Source organism: Entelurus aequoreus, linkage group LG19 (assembly GCF_033978785.1).
Source record: "Entelurus aequoreus isolate RoL-2023_Sb linkage group LG19, RoL_Eaeq_v1.1, whole genome shotgun sequence".
Classification (NCBI taxonomy): Eukaryota; Metazoa; Chordata; class Actinopteri; order Syngnathiformes; family Syngnathidae; genus Entelurus; species Entelurus aequoreus.
In genome coordinates this window covers 10,052,177-10,079,625 of record NC_084749.1, presented here as the reverse complement: position 1 = coordinate 10,079,625, position 27,449 = coordinate 10,052,177, and the positions used below count along the sequence as shown (strand labels likewise).

Sequence of the window (27,449 nt, the reverse complement as noted above, 5' to 3'; positions counted from 1 at the left end):
ACACGTATTTATTGAAATGATGCCACCTTAATCCGTACGCGGTCATTGTGTGCAGTTTTACACGCACACGTGGTTTACATTAAAATGGTTATTTTGAAAATGAATCCGGGTAAATCCAGTAACCAATGAAATGCTTTGTTGTTGGTTGCTAGGCGACGTGGCGGCCAATCAGCGCGTCGCTTGCTTTGTGTGTGCGGCTGCGTCTCGTGTTGTTTGGATAATGGCGCTGACGACCTCCTGACACGAAGCCGGTAGAGTCGAGGGCAAGAAAATGACATTTTTTTCAGTATAAAATTCCTGTTTTGCACGTTTAAAAGGTTTTACTCAAAAGTAAATACCGCACTAGGCTCATAATAGTAGCGGTGGGTCGACTCGAAGGTGAAGCTGCCAACCGCTCCCTCAAAATCTCCTATTTTTTCTTGCTCTGGTAAAAGTTTTCAGTCGACATAATTTGTGATGATTCCGACAAGGTAAGTCGTTACCTCACCTTTATTGCTTCATTGCATCAACCACGTCATGATTCATGACACACAACTAATGCGTAATGCGTTGGCTACTCCTTCCTTAAACGTCAGCTAGCCTAAAAGTTGTTGTTTTTTTTATTAGCCTTCTCTTCATCCGATAGTACATTTACAGTCGACACATCTCACCTGACCTGCGAGGTAATGCTACTTGAATTGTCACATTTTCATGTACTTTCACATTGTGACCCTTTTGTACGGTGGCCGAGAGGGACTAGCGCAGGCCTGGGCAATTATTTTGACTCGGGGGGCCACATTTAGAGACAAAAATGTGTCTGGGGGCCGGTATATCTATTTTTAGGAACACTAATACAAAACCTCACAATAATGTCTGCTTGAATGCTAAAAACGTTATGACAGACCGCCTTAAAAAACGTAATGGAATTTTACATGTTTCTATGAACGATAAAACACTGAATATTGACAATATGAATGTCACACATACTTGCCAACCCTCCCGTTTTTAGCGGGAGAATCCCGGTATTTAGCGCCTCTTCCGACAACCTCCCGGCAGAGATTTTCTCCCGACAAACTCCCGGTATTCAGCCGGAGCTGGAGGCCACGCCCCCTCCAGCTCAATGCGGACCTGAGACTGAGTGGGGACAGCCTGTTCTCACGTCCGCTGTCCCACAATATAAACAGCTTGCCTGCCCAATGACGTCATAACATCTAGGGCTTTTAGAGAGTAGAGTGCACAACTGCGCACACACCAAGGAGACGAAGCAGAAGAATGAGGAAGTTACAGACATGGCAACGCCGTCGACGAGCAAGATGAAGAAATACGCTTGCAAGTTCCAAAACGAATGGAAACAAGAATTTCAGTTCATCCAGGACAGTTCGAAGGGGAAGGTGTATGTTGCCTGTAAATATGTAGAACAGACTTCTCCATTGAACACGGTGGCCGAAATGATATACTCATCATGAACGGAGAAGTTAAACAGGACAATACTGCCATCTAATGGATAGCCATCGGAACACTGAAATTCAAGTATTTCTTTTATGTAAATAAAACAAATATATATATATATATATATATATATATATATATATATATATATATATATATATATATATAGCTAGAATTCACTGAAAGTAAGGTATTTCATACATATATATATATATATATATATATATATATATTATATATATATATATGAAATATATATGAAATACTCGAGTTGGTGAATTCTAGCTGTAAATAACCACGCCCCCCACCCCCAAACACCACCCCCACCCCCGACCAAGCTCCCACCCCCTACCCCCCACCTCCCAATATTGGAGGTCTCAAGGTTGGCAAGTATGGTCACACCCCCTTTCGATCGACATATTTTACAATCAAGTGAAACGCAACAAAAATGCAACAAACAGTGAAATATGAACGTGAAGGGTAAAAAATAAACCCACCTACAATCTGATATATCTGATCAATCACTAAGCTTTAGAACTTTCTTGTGAAAATCTCCTTCCGCGTCTGTGGAAACGCTTCCCGCCCACACTGCTTGGTGCCTCGTCTGAGCTGCTGTGACATAGATTACCATAGTAACTAATTGGATGACCAGAGTAACTAATTAGATTACCAAAGTAACTGGTATATCATCCAAAAGCGCAGATTCCAAGCATTGAAATACTTTGTATAGTTCAAGACTTACGGTCATTAGAAAACATCACTGCACATCATAATGGCAGCTACAGTTTCCATCTTAAAGATCTAAAAAATATATTTGGGAATGTCCGGCGGGCCAGATTGAAAAGCTTAACGGGCCGCATGTGGCCCCCAGGCCTTAATTTGCCCAGGTCTGGACTAGCGTCTGAATTGAAATGGCGCCAAAATCCCAACTTTCAAGGCACTTTACACACGGAGAAGCTTCTAGAACAGCACTGTCCAGACTTGTTCCACTGACTAATTAAAGTAGTTTTTTGTTTTTTTAAACCTCTAGGGCTCCCCTCAAGTTGGTCTGGGTACCCGGAAGGGTCTCAGTCATAAAAATTTAAAAAAATAAGTCGTATACGATTTAATTGTGTGAATGCTCCAAAGTTTTCTACACCAAAATTCATCTATTTATTTTTAATCGATTTTGGCGCGTTCTACCTTCCACATTTTTCACCCGATTCAAACCGCTCCAACTTCAAACTGTTCAGCCTATTCGGGATTCGCGGGCTTTCCCTTGACAAATTCCCAGATTTCCCAGAATTCCAGGTTTTCCGGTACATTTTTCCCATTCAAAATGAATTGGCCATTTTTCAAACTTCAAACATCATTGATTTTGATTCATGATTATTTGTTGAGCAATGACAGTTTTAGTACAAAACAACATAGCAGCTTTGTGTTATTAGAGTCAACATTGCAACCTTTCTCCTTACATTTCAGAATCAGAAGAGTTTTTATTGCCATTGTTTGAGAACGGGTTCACAAACTAGGAATTTTACTTGTCGCAATCGTGCAACATATAACACAGAATAGAATAACATGAGAATAACATTCACCTGTTTGCTCTATTATTCCACTTTTATATTTTGTTTTCTAAGAGTATTTTTAGAATGTGGCGCACTTTGTAGAACCACGCTCATCAAATAGTCATGATCCAAAAGTAAAACACACAAAATCATGGTATTGTGTTGTTGTGAGGACAACTGAGCATACTGCCAGTCTGGGATTAGCCGGATTAGTTGACGATAAGAGCATTGAGATAAATTGGAGGAGGAGGAGTCACCCTGCAAAGCGACAATGCTGGCATAAAACACCAAGACTCATGCCGTAATCGTTAAATAAAAACGCTAGTTCTGTTACAGCAGACCTCCACCAAAGTCATTTCAGTGTATTTATTACTATTATTTGATGTATTTGTGCCATTTTATTGTTAAAATGGTGTTTTAGAAGGTTTTCCGATTCATAATAATAACAATCATGGATTAGCTTTACATAGCGCTTTGTCTGCAGAGAAGCATGTCTACGCTGCTTAGAGGGAAGAACAAAAGCGAGAGACAAAGAAACTTCCAGATCTTCATAGCCACTTTGGGAATGTGAGAACAGAGAGAGAGGAGGGGTTGGGTGAAGTGTGCCATCCTTAGGAGGAAGGAGGGATGATGAGCAAAATACAGACTCAATCTGATTGTGAACAGGAATGTTTTGGTTCAACATTGGGAAAGGCAGTAATACAGCATCAATCACAAAGTAAACCAATTTGACCAAAAGACAAGAACAATATAAAATAGTGATCTCTAGCATCACAACAGTCCTGGTCTCATGTTGTTGGGCTGTGTGGGAGAGGATGTAAGAAGAACCAGGCAGAGCTAGCTCCGCAGGGCCAGAGGAATTGAAGAGAAGCAACGCAGCATAAATCACATGAGGACTGTTACTTAGACTAACATTGTTAGACAAAAGTTTTGCCACAACATTCCATCCTGGAAATATAAATGTTTTGTTTTTATTTTTCTTATTCTGTCACATAGCATCACAAAGAGCAACAAAATGACCAACTTTCTACCAAATATTTGTACATCAGTCACGGTTTATAAACCATCAAATGTACAATTACAATTTTGCTTTACAGTTTCATTACAATTAATATGTTGCTATAATAGATATTCATCTCTTGAAATAGTCAAATATCTATAAAATATGAAAATAGTAATATTTATAAAATAAACATTTTAAGGCTCCTTCACAGAAAACAAACATTCCAAGAAGTGTATTTCATTTTTCACGATCTAGGTGGTGAATTTGAATCTGCTCCTTGAATTGGAGTGTTTGTGGCTCCATGAAACATGCTTGTCATTTGTCTACGTCTTGCTAATCCCATGCTCTATTTCAGGACGTGTTGACTTGTGTGCACCTTCCACACACAGGAGGCTGCACTGCAACAATGCCGGAGTCCTCCTCGGGTGAGTTACACCTTTCAAAATAAATAACATTAATAATAATAGTAATAGTGGGTAGCATTCGCCTCTTTTGCTTTTTAACATGGAACACATCCAACACACACAGTCTATCCATGCTGCTCTATTCACACCACGTGTGTGTGTGTGTGTGTGTGTGTGTGTGTGTGTGTGTGTGTGTGTGTGTGTGCGTGCGCGCGCGCGTGCGTGCGTGCGTGCGTGCGTGCGTGCGTGCGTGCGTGCGTGCGTGCGTGCGTGCGTGCGTGCGTGCGTGTGTGACAGCAGTAATCTGCAACGCTTAATCGATTAATTTGTTTCGAAAATGCTTCAATTCATATAAAACATTATAAAATCCAGACCACATAAAAGAAGGTAAAACAAGTTAAACAGAAGGTAAAAGATGGTAAAAGGTAAATATAAGTTGATAGAAGTGAATTAAAGGTAAAAGAAGGTGAAAAAAAGTATAAAAAATAATATGTAAATGGAAGATAAAAGAAACTAACTAAATAAAAGGTTAAATAATGTAAATAAAAGGTAATAGAAGAAAAATAGAAAATAAAATAATTAAAAGGTAAAATAAGGCTAAATAAAAGGTACATAGAAGGTAAATGTAAAGTCCATCCATCCATCTTCTTCCGCTTATCCGAGGTCGGGTCGCGGGGGCAGCAGCCTAAGCAGAGAAGCCCAGACTTCCCTCTCCCCGGCCACCTCGTCCAGCTCCTCCCGGGGGATCCAGAGGTGTTCCCAGGCCAGCCGGGAGACATAGTCTTCCCAACGTGTCCTGGGTCTTCCCCGTGGCCTCCTACCGGTCGGAAGTGCCCGAAACACCTCCCTAGGGAGGCGTTCGGGTGGCATCCTGACCAGATGCCCGAACCACCTCATTTGGCTCCTCTCAAAATAAGTAAATAAAAGGTAGAAGAAGGTCAAAGTAATGTAAAATAAGTGAATAAATGGTAAAATAATGTAAATAAAAGGTAAAAGAAGGAATGTAGAAGTTAGAATAATGATATAAAAGGGCAAAAAATGTAAGTAAAGGCCAAACATAGTAAATGAAAGGTAAAAGACTTAAATAAAGGTCAAAAAAGGTTGTAGTTATGTACTGTTCTACTATGTATATATGCTGTTAAAATAAGTCAAATATAAAGTGAATAAAGGGTATAAGGCAGGTGTCCCCAAACTACGGCCCGCCAGCATCCAAAAAAGTCCCAAGTTAAAAAAAATTATAATTATTATTATTTTTAAAAATCTGTCCTTTCTAATCAATTTTCTACCGCTCGTTACTCTCTGTCTCCTAGCCGCTCAGGCAAATCCTATTGTCTAAAAACTCATTTTCCCATCGATAACGTGACATCAACCCGGAACTAAAGTATCAAAAGTATCCATATTTTGATTTGAGAATGGACATTAGAGCATAGCGATGTGTTGTGGATATTTCACGTCACTGTTTAACAGACTTTGCTTCCTGGAAAGTTAAGGACGTTCAGAGCATCTCTGTGGAATGTGGAAGGCCCCGCATGATGGGCCCCTTGGAGCCATCATTGCTGCAGAAGAAGTCGTCCTGCAGGCTCTCCAACTTCTGCACTGAGAACAACGTGCAGGAATGTGTGTCGCACATCAATCAGGTGGGTTGTTCAGGTGTCATGCTGTTGGAAAGGGAGTAGGGAGAAGCACAGTTCATTCACATCATTTGTCTGGTTACATGTTCTTCTAACAGGCAGAGACGAGGTTATCAAGATGATGCAGTGATGTTCATTTTACTGAAATTATTATATACCTATATTATTTTTAGAAATAAAAGAACTCTTAAATATCGCAGTAAAAAAACACAAAACTAGCCTGTGGTGATAAAATAAAAAGGCAAGATAAAAATACACATGACTAAGTGTACAGCTCTGGTAATGGGTACATTCGCACCCACCTGCACAAATGTACTTCAAAATGTAACAATCAAAATAAATATGACTTTTTTTTGTTTACTAGGGCATGCATATATAATAAGCATTAGTTTGACCATTTAAAATCAACGATAATAAAAAGGAGATTCTTGGAAATAGCATAAAAATGCCCCAAAAACTTGGAAAAACGATTCATAGCGTTACTTTTTGGTGTAACCATCATGAGCGTTCTGTTCAGGTATATTTCTTTTATATTTTGATACATCATCATATTTATGTATTACTAAATTTAAATAGGTATTGATCAATCTTTAAGATGTGTGCATTTGATTTCAGTTTGCTTTTGACATCTTATTTAGAATTGTAGTTGAAACTTTTACAACCCTGTGTTGCGCTCATGATGGCGTAACCAAACTAGATTTCATTTAATGATCTTATTTTGAATATTTATTCCCTTTTTTACATTTAGTATATTGAAATATTCATTTATAAACATTGAATACATTTCAAATATCAGTAAAAAGCAATTGCCTTCATCTTATAAGGTAATGTTTAGTTACACCAAGTCATGAGCGTAACACTAAGCTTCATCACTTTGACTTGTAATATCTCTAATTCTGGTGGTGTTTTATGCTTTTTTCTTTTTGGAACATGTACTATACATGTAATACAATAAAGTCCCATATAAAATTATGTTTCTAGCAATACTTTAATTTTGCCTTTGAAAGTAACACTCCAATGTCCATTAGTGCAGTGGTCCCCAACCACCGGGCCACGGCCCGGTACCGGTCCATGGATCGATTGGCACTGGGCCACACAAGAAATAAATAAATAAATAAATAAATACATTTTTTATTTATTAAATCAACATAAAAAAGACAAGATACACTTACAATTAGTGCACCAACCCAAAAAACCTCCCTCCCCCATTTACACTCATTCACACTCATTTGCACAAAAGGGTTGTTTCTTTCTGTTATTAATATTTCTGGTTCCTACATTATACATCAATATAGATCAATACAGTCTGCAGGGATACAGTCCGTAAGCACACAAGATTGTATTTTTTAATGACAAAAAAAATATATATATTTTTATTCCCCCCCCACACCCCGGTCTGTGAGACAAATTTTCAAGCGTTGACTGGTCCGCAGTTACAAAAAGGTTGGGGACCACTGCATTAGTGGAGCTGTATTGAAAGTAACACTCCAATGTCCATTAGTGGAGCTGTACACATAAGTAAACAATAAGAATAAAAACATATTTAATATGAAATTTAAAATATAGAATACTTAAAAAAGAGAGTTAAAACTTATCCCAGATAAATAATTAAGTCAGTGCTTCTCATTTATTTTCTATTAAGCCACCCTAGGAAAAATAAATATTTCCAAATAGTATCATTGTTATAAGTACACCTCTGCATAACATTGTATCCCTATTAACATTTAATAATTAAAAAAAGAAAGAAAGAGATTAACTTACAACAAAGAATAATTGTATTAACATTTTTTGGGGTCTTTTGGGGCTTTAAGGTGCATCAATTTTCCTGAAATTTGAAAAGAAAGAGTTACATCCTTATTAAAACTATATTAAACATGTTGTGACCGACTTAAACCATTTGGTACTAGATTAGATAAACTCAATCAATAACAAACCGTAGAAAATGGAAGAATGGAAAGGATCATCAATTCCAATTGATCAGCAACATTAAGTCAGCTGCACGATGCATCAAACTTTTTATACAAAACTAAATTGAATAAAACAATTTGTTCTAATTTTTTTTTAACCAAAATGAGGAATTCATGATTAAATAGACGCTCAAAAAAGGTAAATACAAGGTAAAAGAGGTACTACAAGGTAAAATGAGTAATAATAGGAGGTAAATAACAGTTAAAAAACGTAAAACAATGTTAATGGCAGTCAGAGAAGGTAAATGAAAGGTAAAAGGAGTTAAATAGCAGGTAAACAAAAGTTAAAAGAGGTAAAACAATGTAAATGGCTGTCACAGAAGGTAAATAAAATGAGTTAAATAGAAGGTAAATAAAAGTTAAAAGAGGTAAAACAATGTAAATGGCAGTCAGAGAAGGTAAATAAAAGGTAAAACGAGTTAAATAGAAAGTAAATAACATTAAAAAAAGGTAATACAATGTAAATGACAGTCAGAAAAGGTGAATAAAAGGTGAAAGAAGTTAAATGGAAGGTAAATAACATTAAAAATGGTAAAACAATGTAAATGGCAGTCATAGAAGGTAAATAAAAGGCAAAGGTAATGAAGGTTATGGCAAGTAAAAACAAATCCTTATTTCAACAATTCAACAATATTTCAACAATATTCAACAATTGTTTTAAATGAAAATGAGGAAGTCTTGATTAATGGCTTCAATGAGCAGGTTTTGTAGCTTGTGGAAGCGGTTTGAAGCAGGATTCTGCATGATACTGATAAAGCATGGTCACCCCACCTTTTCAGAAGAACTGACTTAAGTTACTACTAAATGAAGCAGTTCCTTGTTTACTTCCTCAGCAGTTTCTTTCAAAAGGTCAGATTAAAACTGGAACCATTTTTATATTAATAAAATATATAATACATTCAATAATCCATTGGAGACACCCACAAATATGAACACAATGATGATAGTTGTACATGTAGAAAATCCACATAAACGACAAACCAAATGAATAAATTATCATTTCGCTAGATTTATTGACTACTCGAAGATGGCAATGAGAGAAAGTCAGTTCTTTCTTGAATTCAATAGTGTTTTTCACCTTCTTCATCAAAGTGCTGGCACTTGCAACTTTCTTTGGCCCCGTGGTGACTTACTTTGCAGTGGTACTGGATAAATAGCGCAGACTGCCGACTAGTTACATGCAATGTCAGATTTGCTCTCTCTCCCCTCAGGAGGTGTCATCGCTCGGCCTTCCCCCGGTCTGGGCGCCGTCAGGGCAGAACCCGGACATGAACGTTGTGTCGGTGCTCAACTGCATGTTTGAGCTGGTGCAGCTGCACCGCCGGGGCCTCCAAACCCTGGAGAACATGGAGGTGGAGCAGCTGAAGTCCAGCAACAACGTGGACTCTTTGCAGCTCACCAGCACGCGACTTAAGGTACAGCCTCCTTTCTCTCCGCCTGCGCTCTATTTTCATGGCCACATCCTTGACCTTCTTCTAGGAGCAGCTGGAAGTTTCCAAAAGAGAGAACACAGGACTTCATGAGCGGGAACGCCAACTGCAGCTGAAAGTGAAGAGCTTGCAGAACTGCCTGAAAAACGAAAAAGAAGAGGTAAGACTGACGGTAGAGTTATCTTCCGTGTAGGGCTGCAAAAAGGCAACAATAACATTTGTCGCTGACAATTATATTTGTCAACAATAGTTGTGACAGGCCGATATTATCGGCCGATAAATGCTTTAGAATGTAATATCGGAAATTATCAGTATCGTTTTTTTTATTATCGGTATCGTTTTTTTGTTGTTGTTTTTTTTGTTTTTTTTTGTTAAATCAACATAAAAAACACAAGATACAACCCAAAAAACCTCCCTCCCCCATTTACACTCATTCACACAAAAGGGTTGTTTATTTCTGTTATTATCAATACAGTCTGCAAGGGATACAGTCCGTAAGCACACATGATTGTGCGTGCTGCTGGTCCACTAATAGTACTAACCTTTAACAGTTAACTTTACTCATTTTAATTAATTACTAGTTTCTATGTAACTGTTTTTATATTGTTTTACTTTCTTTTTTATTCAAGAAAATGTTTTTAATTTATTTGTCTTATTTTATTTTTTTATTTTTTTTAAAAAGGACCTTTTCTCCACCATACCCGGTTGTCCAAATTAGGCATAATAATGTGTTAATTCCACGACTGTATATATCAGTATCGGTTGATATCGGTATCGGTTTGGTCAATATCGGAATATCGGATATCGGCAAAAAGCCATTATAGGACATCCCTAATCGTGACATCATCACCCGTCTTTTTCCGCGCCGCCACTCGCATGTAAACAACGTGTCAAGTGTGAGAACATTTCCTCTTATTCTTGTTAAAATCATGACTATCTTGCTCATTTTGCAAAGCAGACTTTGCTTTGATGGTAGTACATCTGTGATACGCCAGCATTTAAAGAAAAAACCTGATGTCAGACATGCAGTCTCAGCCTCGGTAAGATCGTTAGCTAACAAGTTGTGTGAAAAATAACTTTATTATTTTTGCCAAAGTCAGCCAGCTAAACTTTGTGTACATCAATTTAAGTACTTTTTAAAAGCAGCGTCAATTTGCAATATTTTAAAATAAGAGACAATAACAGACGTGAAACACACACACACGCACACACACAGATGCAGACAGGCACCAATGCGGAGGTATCATAAGATTAAACATACAATCTATTAAATAGCCAACATTTTAAGAATGCATCAAATATATAATTCTACTCATTGAGTCTATTAGAGTGATAAAACTGCCAAGAGTTAATCAATAATCAAAATATCAGTGTGCAGCTTTTTAAACATCACTAAATGTATTTTTTTCTTTTTGAGGAAGTTAGAGTTTGTGTTTTGTTTTCTTTGCTGCTATTTTAACTGTTTTTTATTTTATTTTATTTTTTATTTTTTTGTCCTGTCCAGCTTCTCAGGCAAATCATATAGTTGATGTAGATGCCCATATCGGCTGTTCAGATTTACATTACAAAAGAGAAGTGTGGGATACTTCTCTTGTTGCCTTATTTGTATTTGACTTTATTAAATGTATTTATATTATCATTTGGTGCAGCTGGGCCGGAGCAGGAGGGGATAGAAAGAGAAAAAAAGGAAGACAGAGGGGGAATTTGTGCTAAAACGCGAACAATAGACATTCTCATAAAAAAGCACTCGAGTTGTATATTTGTTTTTGATACACTCTATCAATACGCCCTAAACAAGTTTAAATATTAAAGGGGACCTATTATGCAAATGCATTTTTTATTTCTTATTGGTACCTGTTTTTCTGTATTTGGGATCTGTACTAGTCCTGAAAATGTGAAATCAAAGCATGGAGATACTTATAAAACAATTTTGCCTTCTTTCATACTTCCTCCCTTTTTGTGACATTTTCCAACATGTGACATCAGCGGATTATCCATATGGATAATCCATATGGATTATCCATATGGTAGAAATTTACCAGAAGAGCTTTGCTGTAGTCCATCGTTGTAGTCAATTGCTGTGTTGCTAATGAAGTAATATCCCTTTTTCTTCTTGGCGGCCTAATTGACTCGGTGGTCAAACTGTTTGAGCATAGAATTAAAACCAGTGACGAGTGAGTGTAGAGTTTGATCAGAAAATGTGGTATTTCTGTTCTGTTCTTGGGTGTAGAGTAGGGCTGCAACTAACGATTAATTTGATAATCGATTAATCTGTCGATTATTACTTCGATTAATCGATTAATAATCTTATAAAAGAGACAAACTACATTTCTATCCTTTCCAGTATTTTATTGAAAAAAAACAGCAAATTGGCACCATGTTGTGGACATTGGTGGTGCAGCATACACCAATAATAACACAGAAATGTAACTCATCAGATCAGAACTGAATCTTGTACACGTTTCTGTTGTGAATAATAATGGATTCATTTTAGGCTGCCTCTGAATAATAGCATGAAATATTCCAGCACCTTCATAACGTTTAGTTATACTAAAGCGTCACTCAAATCTAAATAGATTTATATAGCTTTATCGGCCCGGCTACATTGATCCATTATGAAACCAACCTGAGATATTTCTGTCCATTACGTTTATTTCGAAATTGGTAACCGTGCGTTTTCTCTCTCAAAACGGAGTCAAATGTGCCGGAGACACATTATCAGCCCCGTGTTACAACAAAGGCATAACTAACGTTACTCACAAAAAAGCTGAACTCATGAATGCTTGTTGCCACTATGGACTTAAAAAGTTACGTACCGTGGCTCCAACATTTTTCTTCTTCAGGTGCTCCTGAAGCAATGTTGTACTTCCGTGCCATTTTGCAGGAAACGCTCATCTTTGAAGTCTTTAAAGTGAAGTGTTCCCACACTTTTGACGACTTAGGTCGTACACTTTTCTCCATTGAAGCAATAACCTCAAGATGTTTATCCGCTAAACTATCGGTAGTGTTTTCCTGCGCCATTTTTCAAATGTTTCCAGCAAAGGAGACGGCGTCGTCACGTGAGCTGCACATGACCACATCATTGGCTAGTTTACGCCACCTCATGAGACGTAGCCTCAGCGCCGACCTGGCGCTGTTTTGTACTGTTTTTGTACTTATTTTGATTATTGTTTCTCAGCTGTTTATAAATGTTGCAGTTTATAAATAAAGGTTTATAAAACAAAAAAAAACAACAACAAAAAAATTACCAAAAAAAATAAATAAATAAGCCTCCGCGCATGCGCATAGCATAGTTCCAATGAATCGATGACTAAATTAATCGCCAACTATTTTGATAATCGATTTTAATCGATTAGTTGTTGCAGCCCTAGTGAAGAGGTAGGAAAGCTTTCATGGAGTCCCGAACGAAGTGGTTTATAAAGGTAATAAAGTCAGGGAAAAAACGAAAGTGCGTCGAAGGAAATGGCTTTTAAAAATATCACTTTCATCATCTTGTGGAGTACAATTGGACCGCTAGTGTCTGCAGTGATCACTTTGTAAAATGTTTGAACATTTGATTTGTTTAAGAAACTTTCTGTTTCTCTACTATATTAGTAGTGTTTGAGAGCAGAACTAAACGTAAAGAGAGAAGAGATGGCATTAGTTTGTGTTCTTTGGTGGTTTCTATGCCAAAATATAACTAGAAGACCTGCTTGTGCAAATCAACTAACGTCATGTTGGTGATTGTTGTTCCAATCCACCGTATTTTCATTGTCCATTTTCTTAACAGAAACTAAACGCTTAGTTGTTGTGCAGGAAAGCCAAATGCTTTATCCGACACGGATGAACACATTATAGCATCTTTGGTGCTATTTGTTAGCATCAAGAAAACATCCTTAATAGTTTTAATAAACTAGATGAATACATCTCTTGTTGACTCAACAGCATATACTGAATCTTGAAAAAAACTGCAGACATCAATTGTAGATGAGACTAATATTTGTAGCAGGAAATCAAACGTATCCTTTTTCTTTAAAAAACGCCACGATCACAGCTGCACAGCACTCGTTATGTCAATAAAATTTGTTACTTAGCGATGCACCAATAAGTCCAACTTAGTCTTGAAGACATGATATTTTCTTCTTTAAATCCGTGTGTGTCCAGAAATGAGGTCGTAGCGAGCAGTAAACGGTTTAAATCTTTAAAAAAATAATTTTCTTAAGAGTGTATAAATCCACGCCATCCCATGTTAAATATTTTTTATGGTCACTTTGCCTCGCAACATTTCAAAAATAGGCCTTAATCTGCACTGATGCAAGCAAAGAAACAGTAGCCTGAAACCCAGAAGTGCCTCTCGGTCACGTGATTGCAACACAGCAATTGAGATGGATATTTTGTGTTCCAGATCCACAAACTGCAGAACATGGTCTCCAGCCGGGCCAGCCAGTATAATCATGAGATGAAGAGGAAAGAGCGCGAGTTCAACAAACTGAAGGAGAGACTGAATCAGCTTCTGGCCGACAAGAAGGAGAAGAAAATAGGTTAGCTCCCCTGTAGTTAAAGTAGGGAAACCAGAAAACATGTTTTTCTTTCCCTCATGTGCTCCCTTTCTTTCAGCCATTGATGTGTCCAACAAACTGGGAAGAGTTGACGGCAAGAGAAGCCTTTGGAAGACCGAAAAGACGGAAGCAAAGTAGGTCAAACATTTCAGCAAACACTTTTATTACAGCACTATCTACACATACAGCGTCTTCTCAAGGGACAATACTGTGGAAAATGGTCCTTAGAGTAGTCACTGTACAGCTGGTTTGAAAATGAGTCAACAAACAGCCGTTTGTGTCCAATAGCTGGCAATACAAGCAAGTAGCAAGGTAATTATGGTTTAGGATGGCGGTGAGAGCGTCATGCTTTGGGGCTGCATGAGTGCTGTCATGCACTGAGGAGCTCAGGTTCATTGAAGGAAACAATTTTTGCCACACTTGTGTTGCCAGCTACAGTGGAATCTCGATTTACAAACTTAATTGGTTTGTGAACATGATTTGTAAATAGAAAAGTGTGTATAGTGAAGCAGAGTTCCCCATAAGAAACAAAGTAATAATGGGTTCCAGCCTCGACAAAAGTCCATTCAAAGTACACTTTGAACAAATTATAAAGTGCTATACGGTTCAGTATATCAGACAAATATAACTGTCTATGTAATAAAAAGTCAATACAACAACTAGCTATGGTCTGTTCTGCCAACACGCGCACACACACAGAAGTCACTATGGTGCCCTCTCACGAACAAAATCACAAAAATCCTTCACTTCAACAACCATATTGCTACAATAATAAACATTTGAAAAAGTGAAATACACACATTAACAACGGCAGAGAACTGTGGAGAAAGGAGCAGACAGAGGGAAAAGGAACAGGGATGGGGAGAGGAGAGTCGTATGTGTTTGTGTGGTAGTGCTTTGGAACAAGAGAAGAGATAATGTCCTGTGATATATTTCTGTTCTGGCACCAGAAAATAACTGCTTTGTCACAAATAAAACTTGATGTGGTTACTTGCTGTGCTGTGCTGTGGGCATGCTTGTGAGTGCCATTAATGTACTCGCAAATAGTCTCTTTTTTTTACTCCTTCTTTCTACGCTGGTCGGTTGAGTTTTGGGGACTCTTATTGAGTTAACAAAATAGAAACACATGTCAAAAGGTGCTGGAGTGTTGAGACATGACTTCTTCTGTACAGCAAGTGAAGTAGAAGGCTCGGGCTACCCTACAGAGTTTCATCCTGCTTTCTTGCCTGCAGGCGTTTGCATCCGCAGAGACATGGCTGGATCTAAAATGTTGTAAATAGAAAAGTTGGTAAATCAATGTTGCATTGTATTTAGACAATAATGGCTGTGTGTTGAGATACTTTCAGTGGGTATTAAAGAGTAACTGCTGTACACAGGCGACTCTTAGATTATATCTAAGTTTAGTTTCTATAGCAGGGCTGTTCTGTTCAAGTTCATTTCAGAAAACTTGAAAGAGACTAACATGTTTGCACCAGATTCCTAAAAACCAGCAGATTCAGAGAGGTCATTCGCTCTCTGGAAATGTGGCCCTCAAAACAATTGAGTTGTGCAGCTGTTGTATAGTGTATGATACAATGTTTGTATGCTTCTCATGGATGATTTCCTGCAGGCATGAGGGGGACATGTACAAGACTCTGCTAGGGGACTATGAGAGTCGGCAGAGGGACCTGCTGCTGGAAAACGCCGAGTTGAGGAAAGTGTTGAAGCACATGAAAAAAGACATGGCGCTCATCCTGACTTCCAGGAAGTCATCGGCGAAAGGAGACCGGCATGACGACGGTGCCATAGAAGTAGGTGGGAAAACAAATCATCATCATCACAAGTATATCTGATATATTTTTGGGGATAGCAGGCGGACTCGGAAGAAGAAGAAGCCTTTGAATCTAGTAAGGATACGGTGGAGCTGTTTAGTGGTCACACTCGGGAGAAGCTGACCAGCAGTGTTCGACGCCAGTGGAGACGACTGAAGAGCCACGTTGACAGGCTGGACAGCCGAGGTAAGTACATTGTTTGTAAACACTGTAGGACTCTTTACATACAGGATGGTATGGTTTATATGTTTATGACTAGCGATAAAACCATGAAGAAAATGTGTTCGATAAAACGTTCGTCGTTCCATAATTATTATTTTTTCTTCGCGGGAAGAAAGCGGAACTTGCAAAGCAAGGTTGGTTGCATGAACAAAGGGGAGTGATACGCCAAGAGCCAATCAGGTGACAGTATCAACGATCACGTTTGCTTGTCTGGCGCTTGCTTCTTTGCATGGAGTGAGATGAGAAAGTCAAAATGAAGAAATTGTCACCTGGACAGTTTTCAAAGGGACCGTAGTCCGACTGTAGTGGTCTGTAAATGATGCAAGGCAAGAGCGCTAATACCACACTATCTATATTATGGCCACAAAAAAGGTTGGACAACTCCAATGTTATTATCCACTTTTGTACTTTGTACACACTGTACAACATGATTTAAAGGAATTAAATGGAATCTTTGAAAGGGTACACATTGTTTCCAAAGTAGGAATATACTAGTACATACAGTCTCGATCAGAAGTTTACATACACTTGTAAAAAAGATAATGAGGCTAGAATGAAGGTTTTAGAATGGCCTTCCCAAAGTCCTGACTTAAACGTGTGGACAATGCTGAAAACCAACAAATTTAGCTGAACTGCACCAATTTTGTCAAGAGGAGTGGTCAAAAACTCAATCAGAAGCTTGTGGATGGCTACCAAAAGCGCCTTATTGCAGTAAAACTTGCCAAGGGACATGTAAGCAAATATTAACATTGCTGTATGTATACTTTTGACCCAACAGATTTGGTCACATTTCCAGTAGACTCATAATAAATTCATAAAAGAACCAAACTTCATGAATGTGTTTTGTGACCAACAAGTATGTGCTCCAATCACTCTATCACAAAAAAATAAGAGTTGTAGAAATTATTGGAAACTCAAGACAGCCGTGACATTATGTTCTTTACAAGTGTATGTAAACTTTTGATCGCAACTGTAGTTCGTGAAAAAAACATTTTTGGGGGTTATTTTCATTGTAAGTGGGCCAAATCACTTATATTAGAAAATAAACTCATGGAAAATGACTGCTGTCGTTTGATTATAATAATTGGACATTTCAATTGTTATGATGTCAGGTTTGAGACAGGTATGGCCACAGTGTGCACGTCTGATGTTGCTCCACTGAATGCTCAGACTTTGTTTGCTCACATACATGAGAAATGAGAGGGAACATTGATACAAGGAATGCTATTTTCACTTCTGTTTTTCAGGATCATGGGCATCATCCACGGGCGAGAGCGAAAACTGTGCTGCCATTTCCCGGGACTCGTCAAAGGAAATGGACAAACTGAAGCAAGAAGTGCAGCAGTGCAAAGACTACATTCAGACACAGCAGCACCTCCTTCAGGTGACACACTGCATTGCATTTTCTTTAAGGGAAGTCGGAGCAGTAAGGGCCCTATTCTTCCATGTGCTTATGGGGAAGAGCTGTGCAATGTTCTGGATTTTGGTCACGGTCAGAAATGAAACATTTTCGACATCGTCTCCTCAGCAACATTATTTTATAATTTTATAGGTGCTGGAGGACTCAAAAGGCTGATTAAAATACATTCAGTTTATGCGTTTTGGTGTCCTTTTAAATAGATTTTTAATGACGTGTTTTTTTCACATTGAATATCCATCCATCCATTTTCTACCGCTTGTCCCTTTCGTGGTTGCGGGGGGTGCCTATCTCAGCTGCATACGGGCGGAAGGCGGGGTACATACGGCGGGGCGAAGTTGGTAGAGTGGCCGTGCCAGCAATCGGAGGGTTGCTCGTTACTGGGGTTCAATCCCCACCTTCTACCATCCTTGTCACATCCGTTGTGTCCTTGGGCAAGACACTTCACCCTTGCTCCTGATGGGTGCCGGTTAGCGCCTTGCATGGCAGCTCCCGCCATCAGTGTGTAAATGTGTGTGTGAATGGGTGAATGTGGAAATACTGTCAAAGCGCTTTGAGTACCTTGAAGGTAGAAAAGCGCTATACAAGTATAACCCATTTATCATTATTTATCATTTACATATTATATTTAAATATTTCCTATATGGAAAAAAATGTGAATTTGTTTGCTTCTTGAGAGGAGTAAGTGCAGCCTCTGTCCAATCGGTTTCATTGTCGATGCACTGCAGGACTGCCTTTAAAAAGTGGTAGATGGCATGTTTGAAAACAGCAAAACGCCACAGGTAGGTAGGCGCATGATAACATAATAGTGTGGCAAATAAGCGTGTCTCTGGCGATACAATATAGTACCGTATTTTTCGGACTGTAAGTCGCAGTTTTTTTCATAGTTTGGCCGGGGGTGCGACTTATACTCAGGAGCGACTTATGTGTGAAATTATTAACACATTACCGTAAAATATCAAATAATATTATTTAGCTCATTCACGTAAGAGACTAGACGTATAAGATTTCATGGGATTTAGCGATTAGGGTTGACAGATTGTTTGGTAAACGTATAGCATGTTCTATATGTTATAGTTATTTGAATGACTCTTACCATAATATGTTATGTTAACATACCAGGCACGTTCTCAGTTGGTTATTTATGCCTCATATAACGTACACTTATTCAGCCTGTTCACAATTCTTTATTTATTTTAAATTGCCTTTCAAATGTCTATTCTTGGTGTTGGGTTTTATCAAATAAATTTCCCCAAAAAATGCGAATTATACTCCAGTGCGACTTATATGTGTTTTTTCCCTTCTTTATTATGCATTTTCGGCCGGTGCGACTTATACACCGGAGCGACTTATACTCCGAAAAATACGGTACACGCAAAACCCTCATTTAAATAAGGGGGTCTGCACCACTTTTCAATTGCACACGCAGTTTTAGTAGATCGGACACAACACGCCCACTAATAGCACACGCTGTTGAGTGCGAGGTATTTGGATCTTAGTAAATCAGGCCCTAAGTCACTACTGGTCAGATGTTTCTTAAAAAACAACTTAACGCCTTGTCCAGCTGTTTATTGACATATACTAGTCATGTTTAGCTAACTTTTCCTGCAAATGAATGTCAGCTACTTGACTACTAATAATCGGTATCGGCCCTGAAGTGCACGGTTAAAGTGGTGATAGCGTAGGGCAGTTTTCACCGGTACGCTATGCCCACTACGAGTAGGTAGGAACAGGTACTGACCCATCCGGCACTTTAAGGTGTCATCATCATTTCTACCAAATAAGACCAAGATCTGAGATTGTGGAGCTGAGTTTTGTGTTTGGTGGCAAATCATCGGAGGAAAGTTTGGCGGCATGCCACGCCCACATCTTAAGGCGTAGGCAACATTTGTTCTCAATTTATCAACGCCTATATGTGTAGTATCTGTCATTTTAACCACAACCCATTTGGTCAAAGTCCCTAGGAGGAGTTTGTTAAAATACTACCCCTTTTTTAGCCGAAAAATGGCCAAAAACCATCGAAGGAAAGTTTGGCGCCATACCGCGCCCACATTTTATGGCATAGGCAGAATTTGTTCTCACTTTATCACCACTTCTATGTGTTGTATCTGTCATTTTAACCGAGACTCATTTGGTCAAAGTCCGTAGAAGGAATTTGTTCAAATACGACCCCTTTTTTTAGCCGAAAAATTAACAAAAAACATTGAAGGAAAGTTTGGCGCCATACCACGCCCACATTTTACGGCATAGGCAAAATTTGTTCGCAATTTATCATCACTTCTATGTATAGTATCTGTCATTTTAACCGAGACTCATTTGGTCAAAGTCCCTAGGAGGAGTTTGTTAAAATACTACCCCCTTTGTTTAGCCGAAAAATGGCCAAAATCCATCGGAGGAATGTTTGGCCCCATACCACGCCCACATTTTAAGGCGTAGGCAACATTTGTTCGCAATTTATCATCACTTCTATGTGTAGTATCTGTCATTTTAACCGCGACCCATTTGGTGAAAGTCCCAATGAGGAGTTTGTTAAAGTACGGCCCCTTTTTTTTAGCCGAAAAATGAACAAAAACCATCGGAGGAAAGTTTGGCGCCATACCACGGCCACATTTTACGGCGTAGGCAAAATGTGTTCTCACTTTATCATCACTTCTATGTGTAGTATCTGTCATTTTAACCGAGACTCATTTGGTCAAAGTCCCTAGGAGGAGTTTGTTAAAATACGATCCCTTTTTTTTCACCGAATATTGGCCAAAAACCAAGTTTGACGCCATACCACGCCCACATTTTCATGGCTCAGGTAAAATTTGTTCTCACTTTATCATTACCTATATGTGTAGTATCTGTCATTTTTACCGCGACCCGTTTGGTCAAAGACCCCTTTTTTCAACGAAAATTAAATGACAAAAAGCAAGATGGCCGACTTCCTTTTTGTTTTCAGGTATGGGTTCTTGAGACTTTTTTGTGCTTCCCTTCATGATGGACGTCTCCTGCGATTTTCGTGTCAATACGTGAAACCGGTAGGAGGGGCTGATTTGTTCTCATTTCAAAGGTGGTGCGAGAAAGCCAGTTTAGACATTTTCGGGACCCCCAAAATATAAAATTGTTGGCCATACCTGATGAGAATGCAAAATATGGGGACTTTTCGTGCTTCTAAAAGGAGTATAGAAGAAAAAAGACAGCGATTTCACTATGCGGGCTTGCTCCCTAACTATGACACATGAATTCAAGCGTGTAAAATACTTCAATGCCAACAAGAGGGTAAATTTCTTTTTGTCTTAGCAGCAGCTGAGCTCTCAGTGCGATGAGGAGACGTCCGTCATGCTGGGCGACTGTTACATGTCGCAAGGGAAAGATCGTCTACGCGAGGAGTGGAAGAGGCTCCAGGAAGAGAGGAAGATCTTTGAGAGGGAGAGGAGGAACTTCACGGAGGCAGCAATTAGACTGAGCCAAGAGGTGATTGCACGGCAAAGTGTCAGAATGAGCTGCTTTGTTTCCTGAGGCGTTTTTGTGTTCTCACACAGAGGAAGACCTTTGAGGAAGATCGTGCTGTGTGGCTCAAACACCAGTTTTTAAACTTCAACCCCTTTGGCCACTCCAAGAAGGCCACCAGGTCAAAGTCACAGTGTTCCTTTCAGATATGTGAGTGTCTCCTTTTCACTCTTCTTTAAAGACAATACACTGTCCTTTTAATAGTTGTATAGACAGACGTACAGTAAGAATAAGACACTTTGATCGTCTTCTTTCATTTGGACAAAAGAAATGCACAAGGTAACATCTAAACAAAGGTGCATTTACAAAACTGCCAAACCATTCCTAGGGATCCAAACCCTAGGAGCTGAGTCTCAACAAGAATCATTTTTTGATTCCCATCCCTTTTTATTATCATTTGGGTTTTTGCTCCCAAAGTTGTCTTGTCCCCAAAAACACATCCTGTGTTTATATCCAATATAAAAATATATCATTGTTTTTGCTCCCAAAGTTGTCCTGTCCCCAAAAACATTGTGTTTACATCAAGGGCTGGGCGATATATTAATATACTCGATATATCGCGGGTTTGTCTCTGTGCGATATAGAAAATGACTATATCGTGATATTCGAGTATACATTCTCACGCAGTTTCTTTTAGCTGCGGGCATTACACTGCATGCGTTTCCCACTCTTTCTTGTCTCTCCTTCTCACAGAGACGTAAACCAAGCGCACCTTCTTACATACGTCACGTGTGCAACGTCACGTGTGCAACGTCACACGCTCCCGCGGAGCAGAGAGGTAGCGACATGGTAACGTTAGCTGTGATGCTAACGGTGAGGTGCGGGTGGTAATACGAGAGAAAGAAGGTGCGAATCTGGTAACAAATGAAGGAAGAATTAATTCCCAAGAAAACCACCACCGGGTCCATCGTCTGGCGGTGGTTTGACTTCAAGCGAGAATATGTTCAACATTTATGCGGCAAAAGTGTTGCTACAAAAAGTAGCAGCACTGCTAATGTAGCATCATTTGAAAAGTCACCCGCTAGAGAATGAGGAGGGCTTGAAACTCTGCATGTAAATATCTCCGGCCGGTGCCACACCAACAAAATGTTCAAGCAACTATTTCCAGATCAACACCGTATGAAAAAAAAAAAAGTCAACAACAGAAGGAGATGACGTCCGCAGGAACCTATTATGCAGCTCATTTTTATTTGACAGTTATTGAAATATCTTGTGTGATATCATGCACAAAAGTGCACTCATAGCTTGTTTTAAAATGTCTCTGACAATCTTGCACTTTCTGTTTTGGAAATGACATGAATGTTTGTGCCACTGCTTAATAACTGTTTAATAAATACACTTTTGGTAAATTGACTTAGTTGTGATTTCCCTCTCTGCATGAAAGTTTAAAAGTAGCATATATTAATGCAGTATGAACAAGAATGTGTTAATGTAGACACAGAATCATCATACTGCTGTGATCATATGCATCAAGTGTTCATTCAAGGCTAAGGCAAAATATCGAGATATATATCGTGTATCGTGACATGGCCTAAAAATATCGAGATATTAATAAAAGGCCATATCGCCCAGCCCTATTTACATTCAATATAAAAATATATCGTGGTTTTTGCTCCCAAAGTTGTCTTGTCCCCAAAAACATATTCTCTGTGTTTACATCCAATATACAAACCCCGTTTCCATATGAGTTGGGAAATTGTGTTAGATGTAAATATAAATGGAATACAATGATTTGCAAATCATTTTCAACCCATATTCAGTTGAATATGCTACAAAGACAACATGTTTGATGTTCAAACTGATAAAAAAAAAAAATTTGTGCAAATAATCATGAATTTTAGAATTTGATGCCAGCAGCACGTGACAAAGAAGTTGGGAAAGGTGGCAATAAATACTGATAAAGTTGAGGAATGCTCATCAAACACTTATTTGGAACATCCCACAGGTGTGCAGGCTAATTGGGAACAGGTGGGTACCATGATTGGGTATAAAAACAGCTTCCCAAAAAATGCAGTTTTTCACAAGAAAGGATGGGGCGAGGTACACCACTTTGTCCACAACTGTGTGAGCAAATAGTCAAACAGTTTAAGAACAACGTTTCTCAAAGTGCAATTGCAAGAAATGTAGGGATTTCCACATCTACGGTCCATAATATCATCAAAAGGTTCAGAGAATCTGGAGAAATCACTGCACGTAAGCGGCATGACTGGAAACCAACATTGAATGACCGTGACCTTCGATCCCTCAGACGGCACTGTATCAAAAACCGACATCAATCTCTCATGGGCTCAGGAAAACTTCAGAAAACCACTGTCACTAAATACAGTTTGTCGCTACATATGCAAAGCGAAAGCCATTTATCAACAACATCCAGAAACGCCGCCGGCTTCTCTGGGCCCGAGATCATCTAAGATGGACTCATACAAAGTGGAAAAGTGTTCTGTGGTCTGACGAGTCCACATTTCAAATTGTTTTTGGAAATATTCGACATCGTGTCATCCGGACCAAAGGGGAAGCGAACCATCCAGACTGTTATCGACGCAAAGTTCAAAAGCCAGCATGTGTGATGGTATGGGGGTGTATTAGTGCCCAAGGCATGGGTAACTTACACATCTGTGAAGGCACCATTAATGCTGAAAGGTACATACAGGTTTTGTAACAACATATGCTGCCATCTAAGCGCCGTCTTTTTCATGGACGCCCCTGCTTATTTCAGCAAGACAATGCCAAGCCACATTCAGCACGTGTTACAACAGCGTGGCTTCGTAAAAAAAGAGTGCGGGTACTTTCCTGGCCCGCCTGCAGTCCAGTCCTGTCTCCCATCGAAAATGTGTGGCGCATTATGAAGCGTAAAATACGACAGCGGAGACCCCGGACTGTTGTTCCCAATCGTTTATTGAGTGTTGTTAAAAGAAAAGGTGATGTAATGATGTAACACAGTGGTGAACATGCCCTTTCCCAACTACTTTGGCATGTGTTGCAGCCATGAAATTCTAAGTTAATTATTATTTGCAAAAAAAAAATAAAGTTTATGAGTTTGAACATCAAATATCTTGTCTTGTAGTGCATTCAATTGAATATGGGTTGAAAAGGATTTGCAAATCATTGTATTCCGTTTATATTTACATCTAACACAATTTCCCAACTCGTATGGAAATGGTGTTTGTAAAAATAAGTCATTGTTTTTGCTCCCAAAGTTGTCTTGTCCCCAAAAACATTCTCTCTGTTCGCATCCAATATAAAAATTTGTCCTTGTTTTTGCTCCCAAAGTTGTCCTGTCCCCAAAAACATATTCTCTCTGTTTGCATCCAATACAAAAATATGTCATTGGTTTTGTTACCAAAGTTGTGCTGTCGTGAGCTAACCAACATTTTTTTCAAAAATTACCCAGAATTCCTGATTTACCGGGACATTTTTCCCATTGAAAATGAATAGGCCATTTTTAAAACTTGCACAGTTCCCACATTTTTCAACCGATTAGAACCGTTCCACTTTCAACACCTTCCACTCATCTTGGACACGCAAACTACCATTTTCCAAGTAAAAAAAATGTGGTTTTCCAAAGCCTTATTTTTCAACCTCTTGTCCCAGAATTGTCACAGTCCACATTTTCAACCAATTCCAACCATTCCACCATCAAAACATTTCTCTTAGTTGGGACATCAAAAGTTACTTTTTTTGTACAAATTCCCAGTTTTCATGAAATTCCAGGAATTCCGAAATACCAATTCTCACTTCAAAGTGTTACTACGTCAACATTTTTCAACCAATTCACAAAATTCCAACACCAACTTATTCACATCATCTAGGACAGTTGTGCCATTATATATATATTTAAAAATTCCCATTTTTTTCCCGAATTTTTTAGTAAATTCCTATTCCAAAAAAATGTAAAAGTTCTACAACGCACACATTTCTCAAATTGCCCCACCATTTGTTTTTACTCAATTCAAACCTTTCAACCATCCACACACACTACTCACCCTGGATATCGAGGGCAAAAACATGTTTCCATTTCCTCAAATTCCCGGTTTTCTTTGAATCGCCAGGAATTTCTCCCCATGGACAAAAAATGGGCAATATACAAACTTCTCCATACCCCACATTTCTCATCCGATTTGAACCTTTCCACCATCCACACACTCCACTCACCCTGGACATCGGCATGTTTCCCGGTTCTGAAAATTCCCCGATTACCCGGAATTACCATGAATTTTCCCCCTTTGAAAATGAATGGGCATTGTACAAACCTCTTCATATCCAACATTTCTTATCCGATTTGAACCTTTCCACCATCTACACGCTCCACTCACCCTGGACATTCAAGCATTTCACTTCCACTCAGGCTTATCAGCGGCTCGTGCGGTTTGGCGGCTTGCACCGTATTACTGGAATTGCAAATTCTAGTTATGTACAATATTCACAATGTATAAAAAAAACAACAATGAAGAGAACTGATAAATTATTATATTATCACTGAGCCCTCGCATTTAGAGGTGGTTTTAAAACCATAGGAGTCATACTAGCTTAGCGGTATGACGCAAAGGATGCAAACACGGTAGGCAGACGGTAAGTAAAATACTATTATTTGATATAAATAAAAGGCGCACTCACATGGAGAGGATAAATGAACAAAAAAATCACAAGGGAGTAGAAAAAAACAAGCAGGCAAGTGCAGCTGGTAAGTGCACAAGACAGAAAACTTCTTTTTGAGGTAAATAGACATTCACTTTGATAGGGAACAACATGTGGACATGAAATAGGAGCCTGATTGGCAACCAGGTACAGGTGTGTCCCGGTTGCTAATCAGGCAAGAAGTGAAAACTACAAAATCAAAGCACAGGAACTAAAGTACCACACACAGGGAGAAAACAAACAGAAGAATGTAACATACAGAAAATGAATGTAAAGCACAGGTGGACAAATAGAGTGTCCGCCCTGAGATCGGTAGGTTGTGAGTTCAAACCCCGGCCGAGTCATACCAAAGACTATAAAAATGGGACTCATTACCTCCCTGCTTGGCACTCAGCATCAAGGGTTGGAATTGGGGGTTAAATCACCAAAAATGACTCCCGGGCGCGGCCACCGCTGCTGCTCACTGCTCCCCTCACCTCGCAGGGTGTGATCAAGGGTGATGGGTCAAATGCAGAGAATAATTTCGCCACACCTAGTGTGCGTGTGACAATCAGTGGCACTTTAACTTTAACTAATATAAGGATATATTGTATGTAAACATTATGAGTTAGTTTTTTATGATGAGTCTCCCTTGATCCCACTTCATATGCATTTTCACTCATCTTTACACATGTTTTCCGTGAGCCTAATGAAGGTGAATATTGTTTACTGCAGCTGAAACGTCACCTGAAGAGAGCGCCATCAGCTCCCCCAGCGCTGGACGTGCAGCCAGCCTGTCATCCTCCACGTGCGACCTGCTTCACACGCTCAGCCGCTTCTGTGACAACAGGTACGTTCGTCTCTTCCCGCGTCAGCCGCCCAAGCGTGTGACCCGTGCAAGTGTGACCCCGCAGCTCCACCAAACCAAAGAGAACGACTGAAGACGCCGGCGACGCCAGCTCCTCATCCGCTCAGCCCAAACGCTGGATCAGCAGTGACGACCTCATGTTCCCGCAGGAGGAAAGCGGCTCACTTTGAGCGAGCGGCACTTTATTATCATTCATCTTGTCTTTGTTTTTTCTATAAACCTTTTGTATTTATTTAGAAGGTGAGCATCGATCGTTTTATTTATTGCTTAATGTGCTCATGCTGACGTTTCTGTCCTTGAATATGCTCTACTCACAAGAAGTTTGGGATAACTGGCTTGCAGGTTATATTTCAGGATGAAGCTAAAATGCACAATTTCCAGGATGTGATCTTTGTTCAATTTGTTTCAGTGCTTTTCGCACAACTTGCTGTTTTCTGGAGAAAAATGGCAATATTCATATAATACAGTATTCATTAGTGATGTGCGATACCACTCATTTTCTTTCCCATTCGATACAGTGAAAAATTTCAACATCCAACTCCTAGAATGACTCCAATTTTACCAGACCAAATGTGTCTGGTAAAATTGAAAAAGTAGTGTATTTTAATTGTTGCTGCTTCACCACTTTAGTCACAATTTTTGCGCTTAAGAAACTTCTCTTTGACTTTAGCTCTGGACTTCTTAATTTTTACTTTTGGCTCCTTTAAAACCAAGATTTGTGCCTTTGGGTTTGAAATAAGGCATTAGGGGGTCCAGGTCACTGGGGTGAGCATTCTGTTTTACTTTAGAGTCAAATACAATTATTTCCGTCTTGTTCTTATTTAAGTTTAGAAAGTTTACCGCCAACCATGCTTTTATGTCCTCAAGACAATATAAAAGTGATTTTACACTCATGTCACTTCTTTTTTAGAGGGACACATGCGTATCATCGGCATAAAGAGGATGCGATATATATATATTGTATATATACACTACCTTTCAAAAGTTTGGGGTCACCCAAACAATTTTGTGGAATAGCCTTCATTTCTAAGAACAAGAATAGACTGTCGAGTTTCAGATTTAAGTTCTCTTTTTCTG

The 27,449-nt window shown here is 39.1% G+C and overlaps 1 protein-coding gene across 5 annotated transcripts; it reads left to right on the top strand.

The window, feature by feature from the left end:
• Nucleotides 1–185: 185 nt before the first annotated feature.
• Nucleotides 186–27,202, top strand: LOC133635095 (afadin- and alpha-actinin-binding protein-like). 5 transcript variants are annotated; one of them, XM_062027857.1, is made up of 14 exons: nt 186–470; nt 4,334–4,403; nt 5,868–6,019; nt 9,192–9,395; nt 9,460–9,570; nt 13,795–13,930; nt 14,007–14,082; nt 15,558–15,738; nt 15,801–15,945; nt 17,229–17,365; nt 20,681–20,854; nt 20,923–21,040; nt 26,240–26,354; nt 26,435–27,202. In XM_062027857.1, exons 2-14 carry the CDS (start codon nt 4,385–4,387, stop codon nt 26,607–26,609), a joined length of 1,743 nt encoding a protein of 580 aa, XP_061883841.1. In that variant the 5' UTR covers nt 186–470; nt 4,334–4,384; the 3' UTR covers nt 26,610–27,202. The 5 variants fall into 5 exon arrangements, with proteins under 5 accessions (XP_061883841.1, XP_061883844.1, XP_061883840.1 ...); XM_062027860.1 differs by having other exon boundaries at nt 187–470; nt 5,873–6,019; nt 15,798–15,945; nt 26,435–27,201; XM_062027856.1 differs by having other exon boundaries at nt 187–470; nt 15,798–15,945; nt 26,435–27,201.
• Nucleotides 27,203–27,449: the final 247 nt, after the last annotated feature.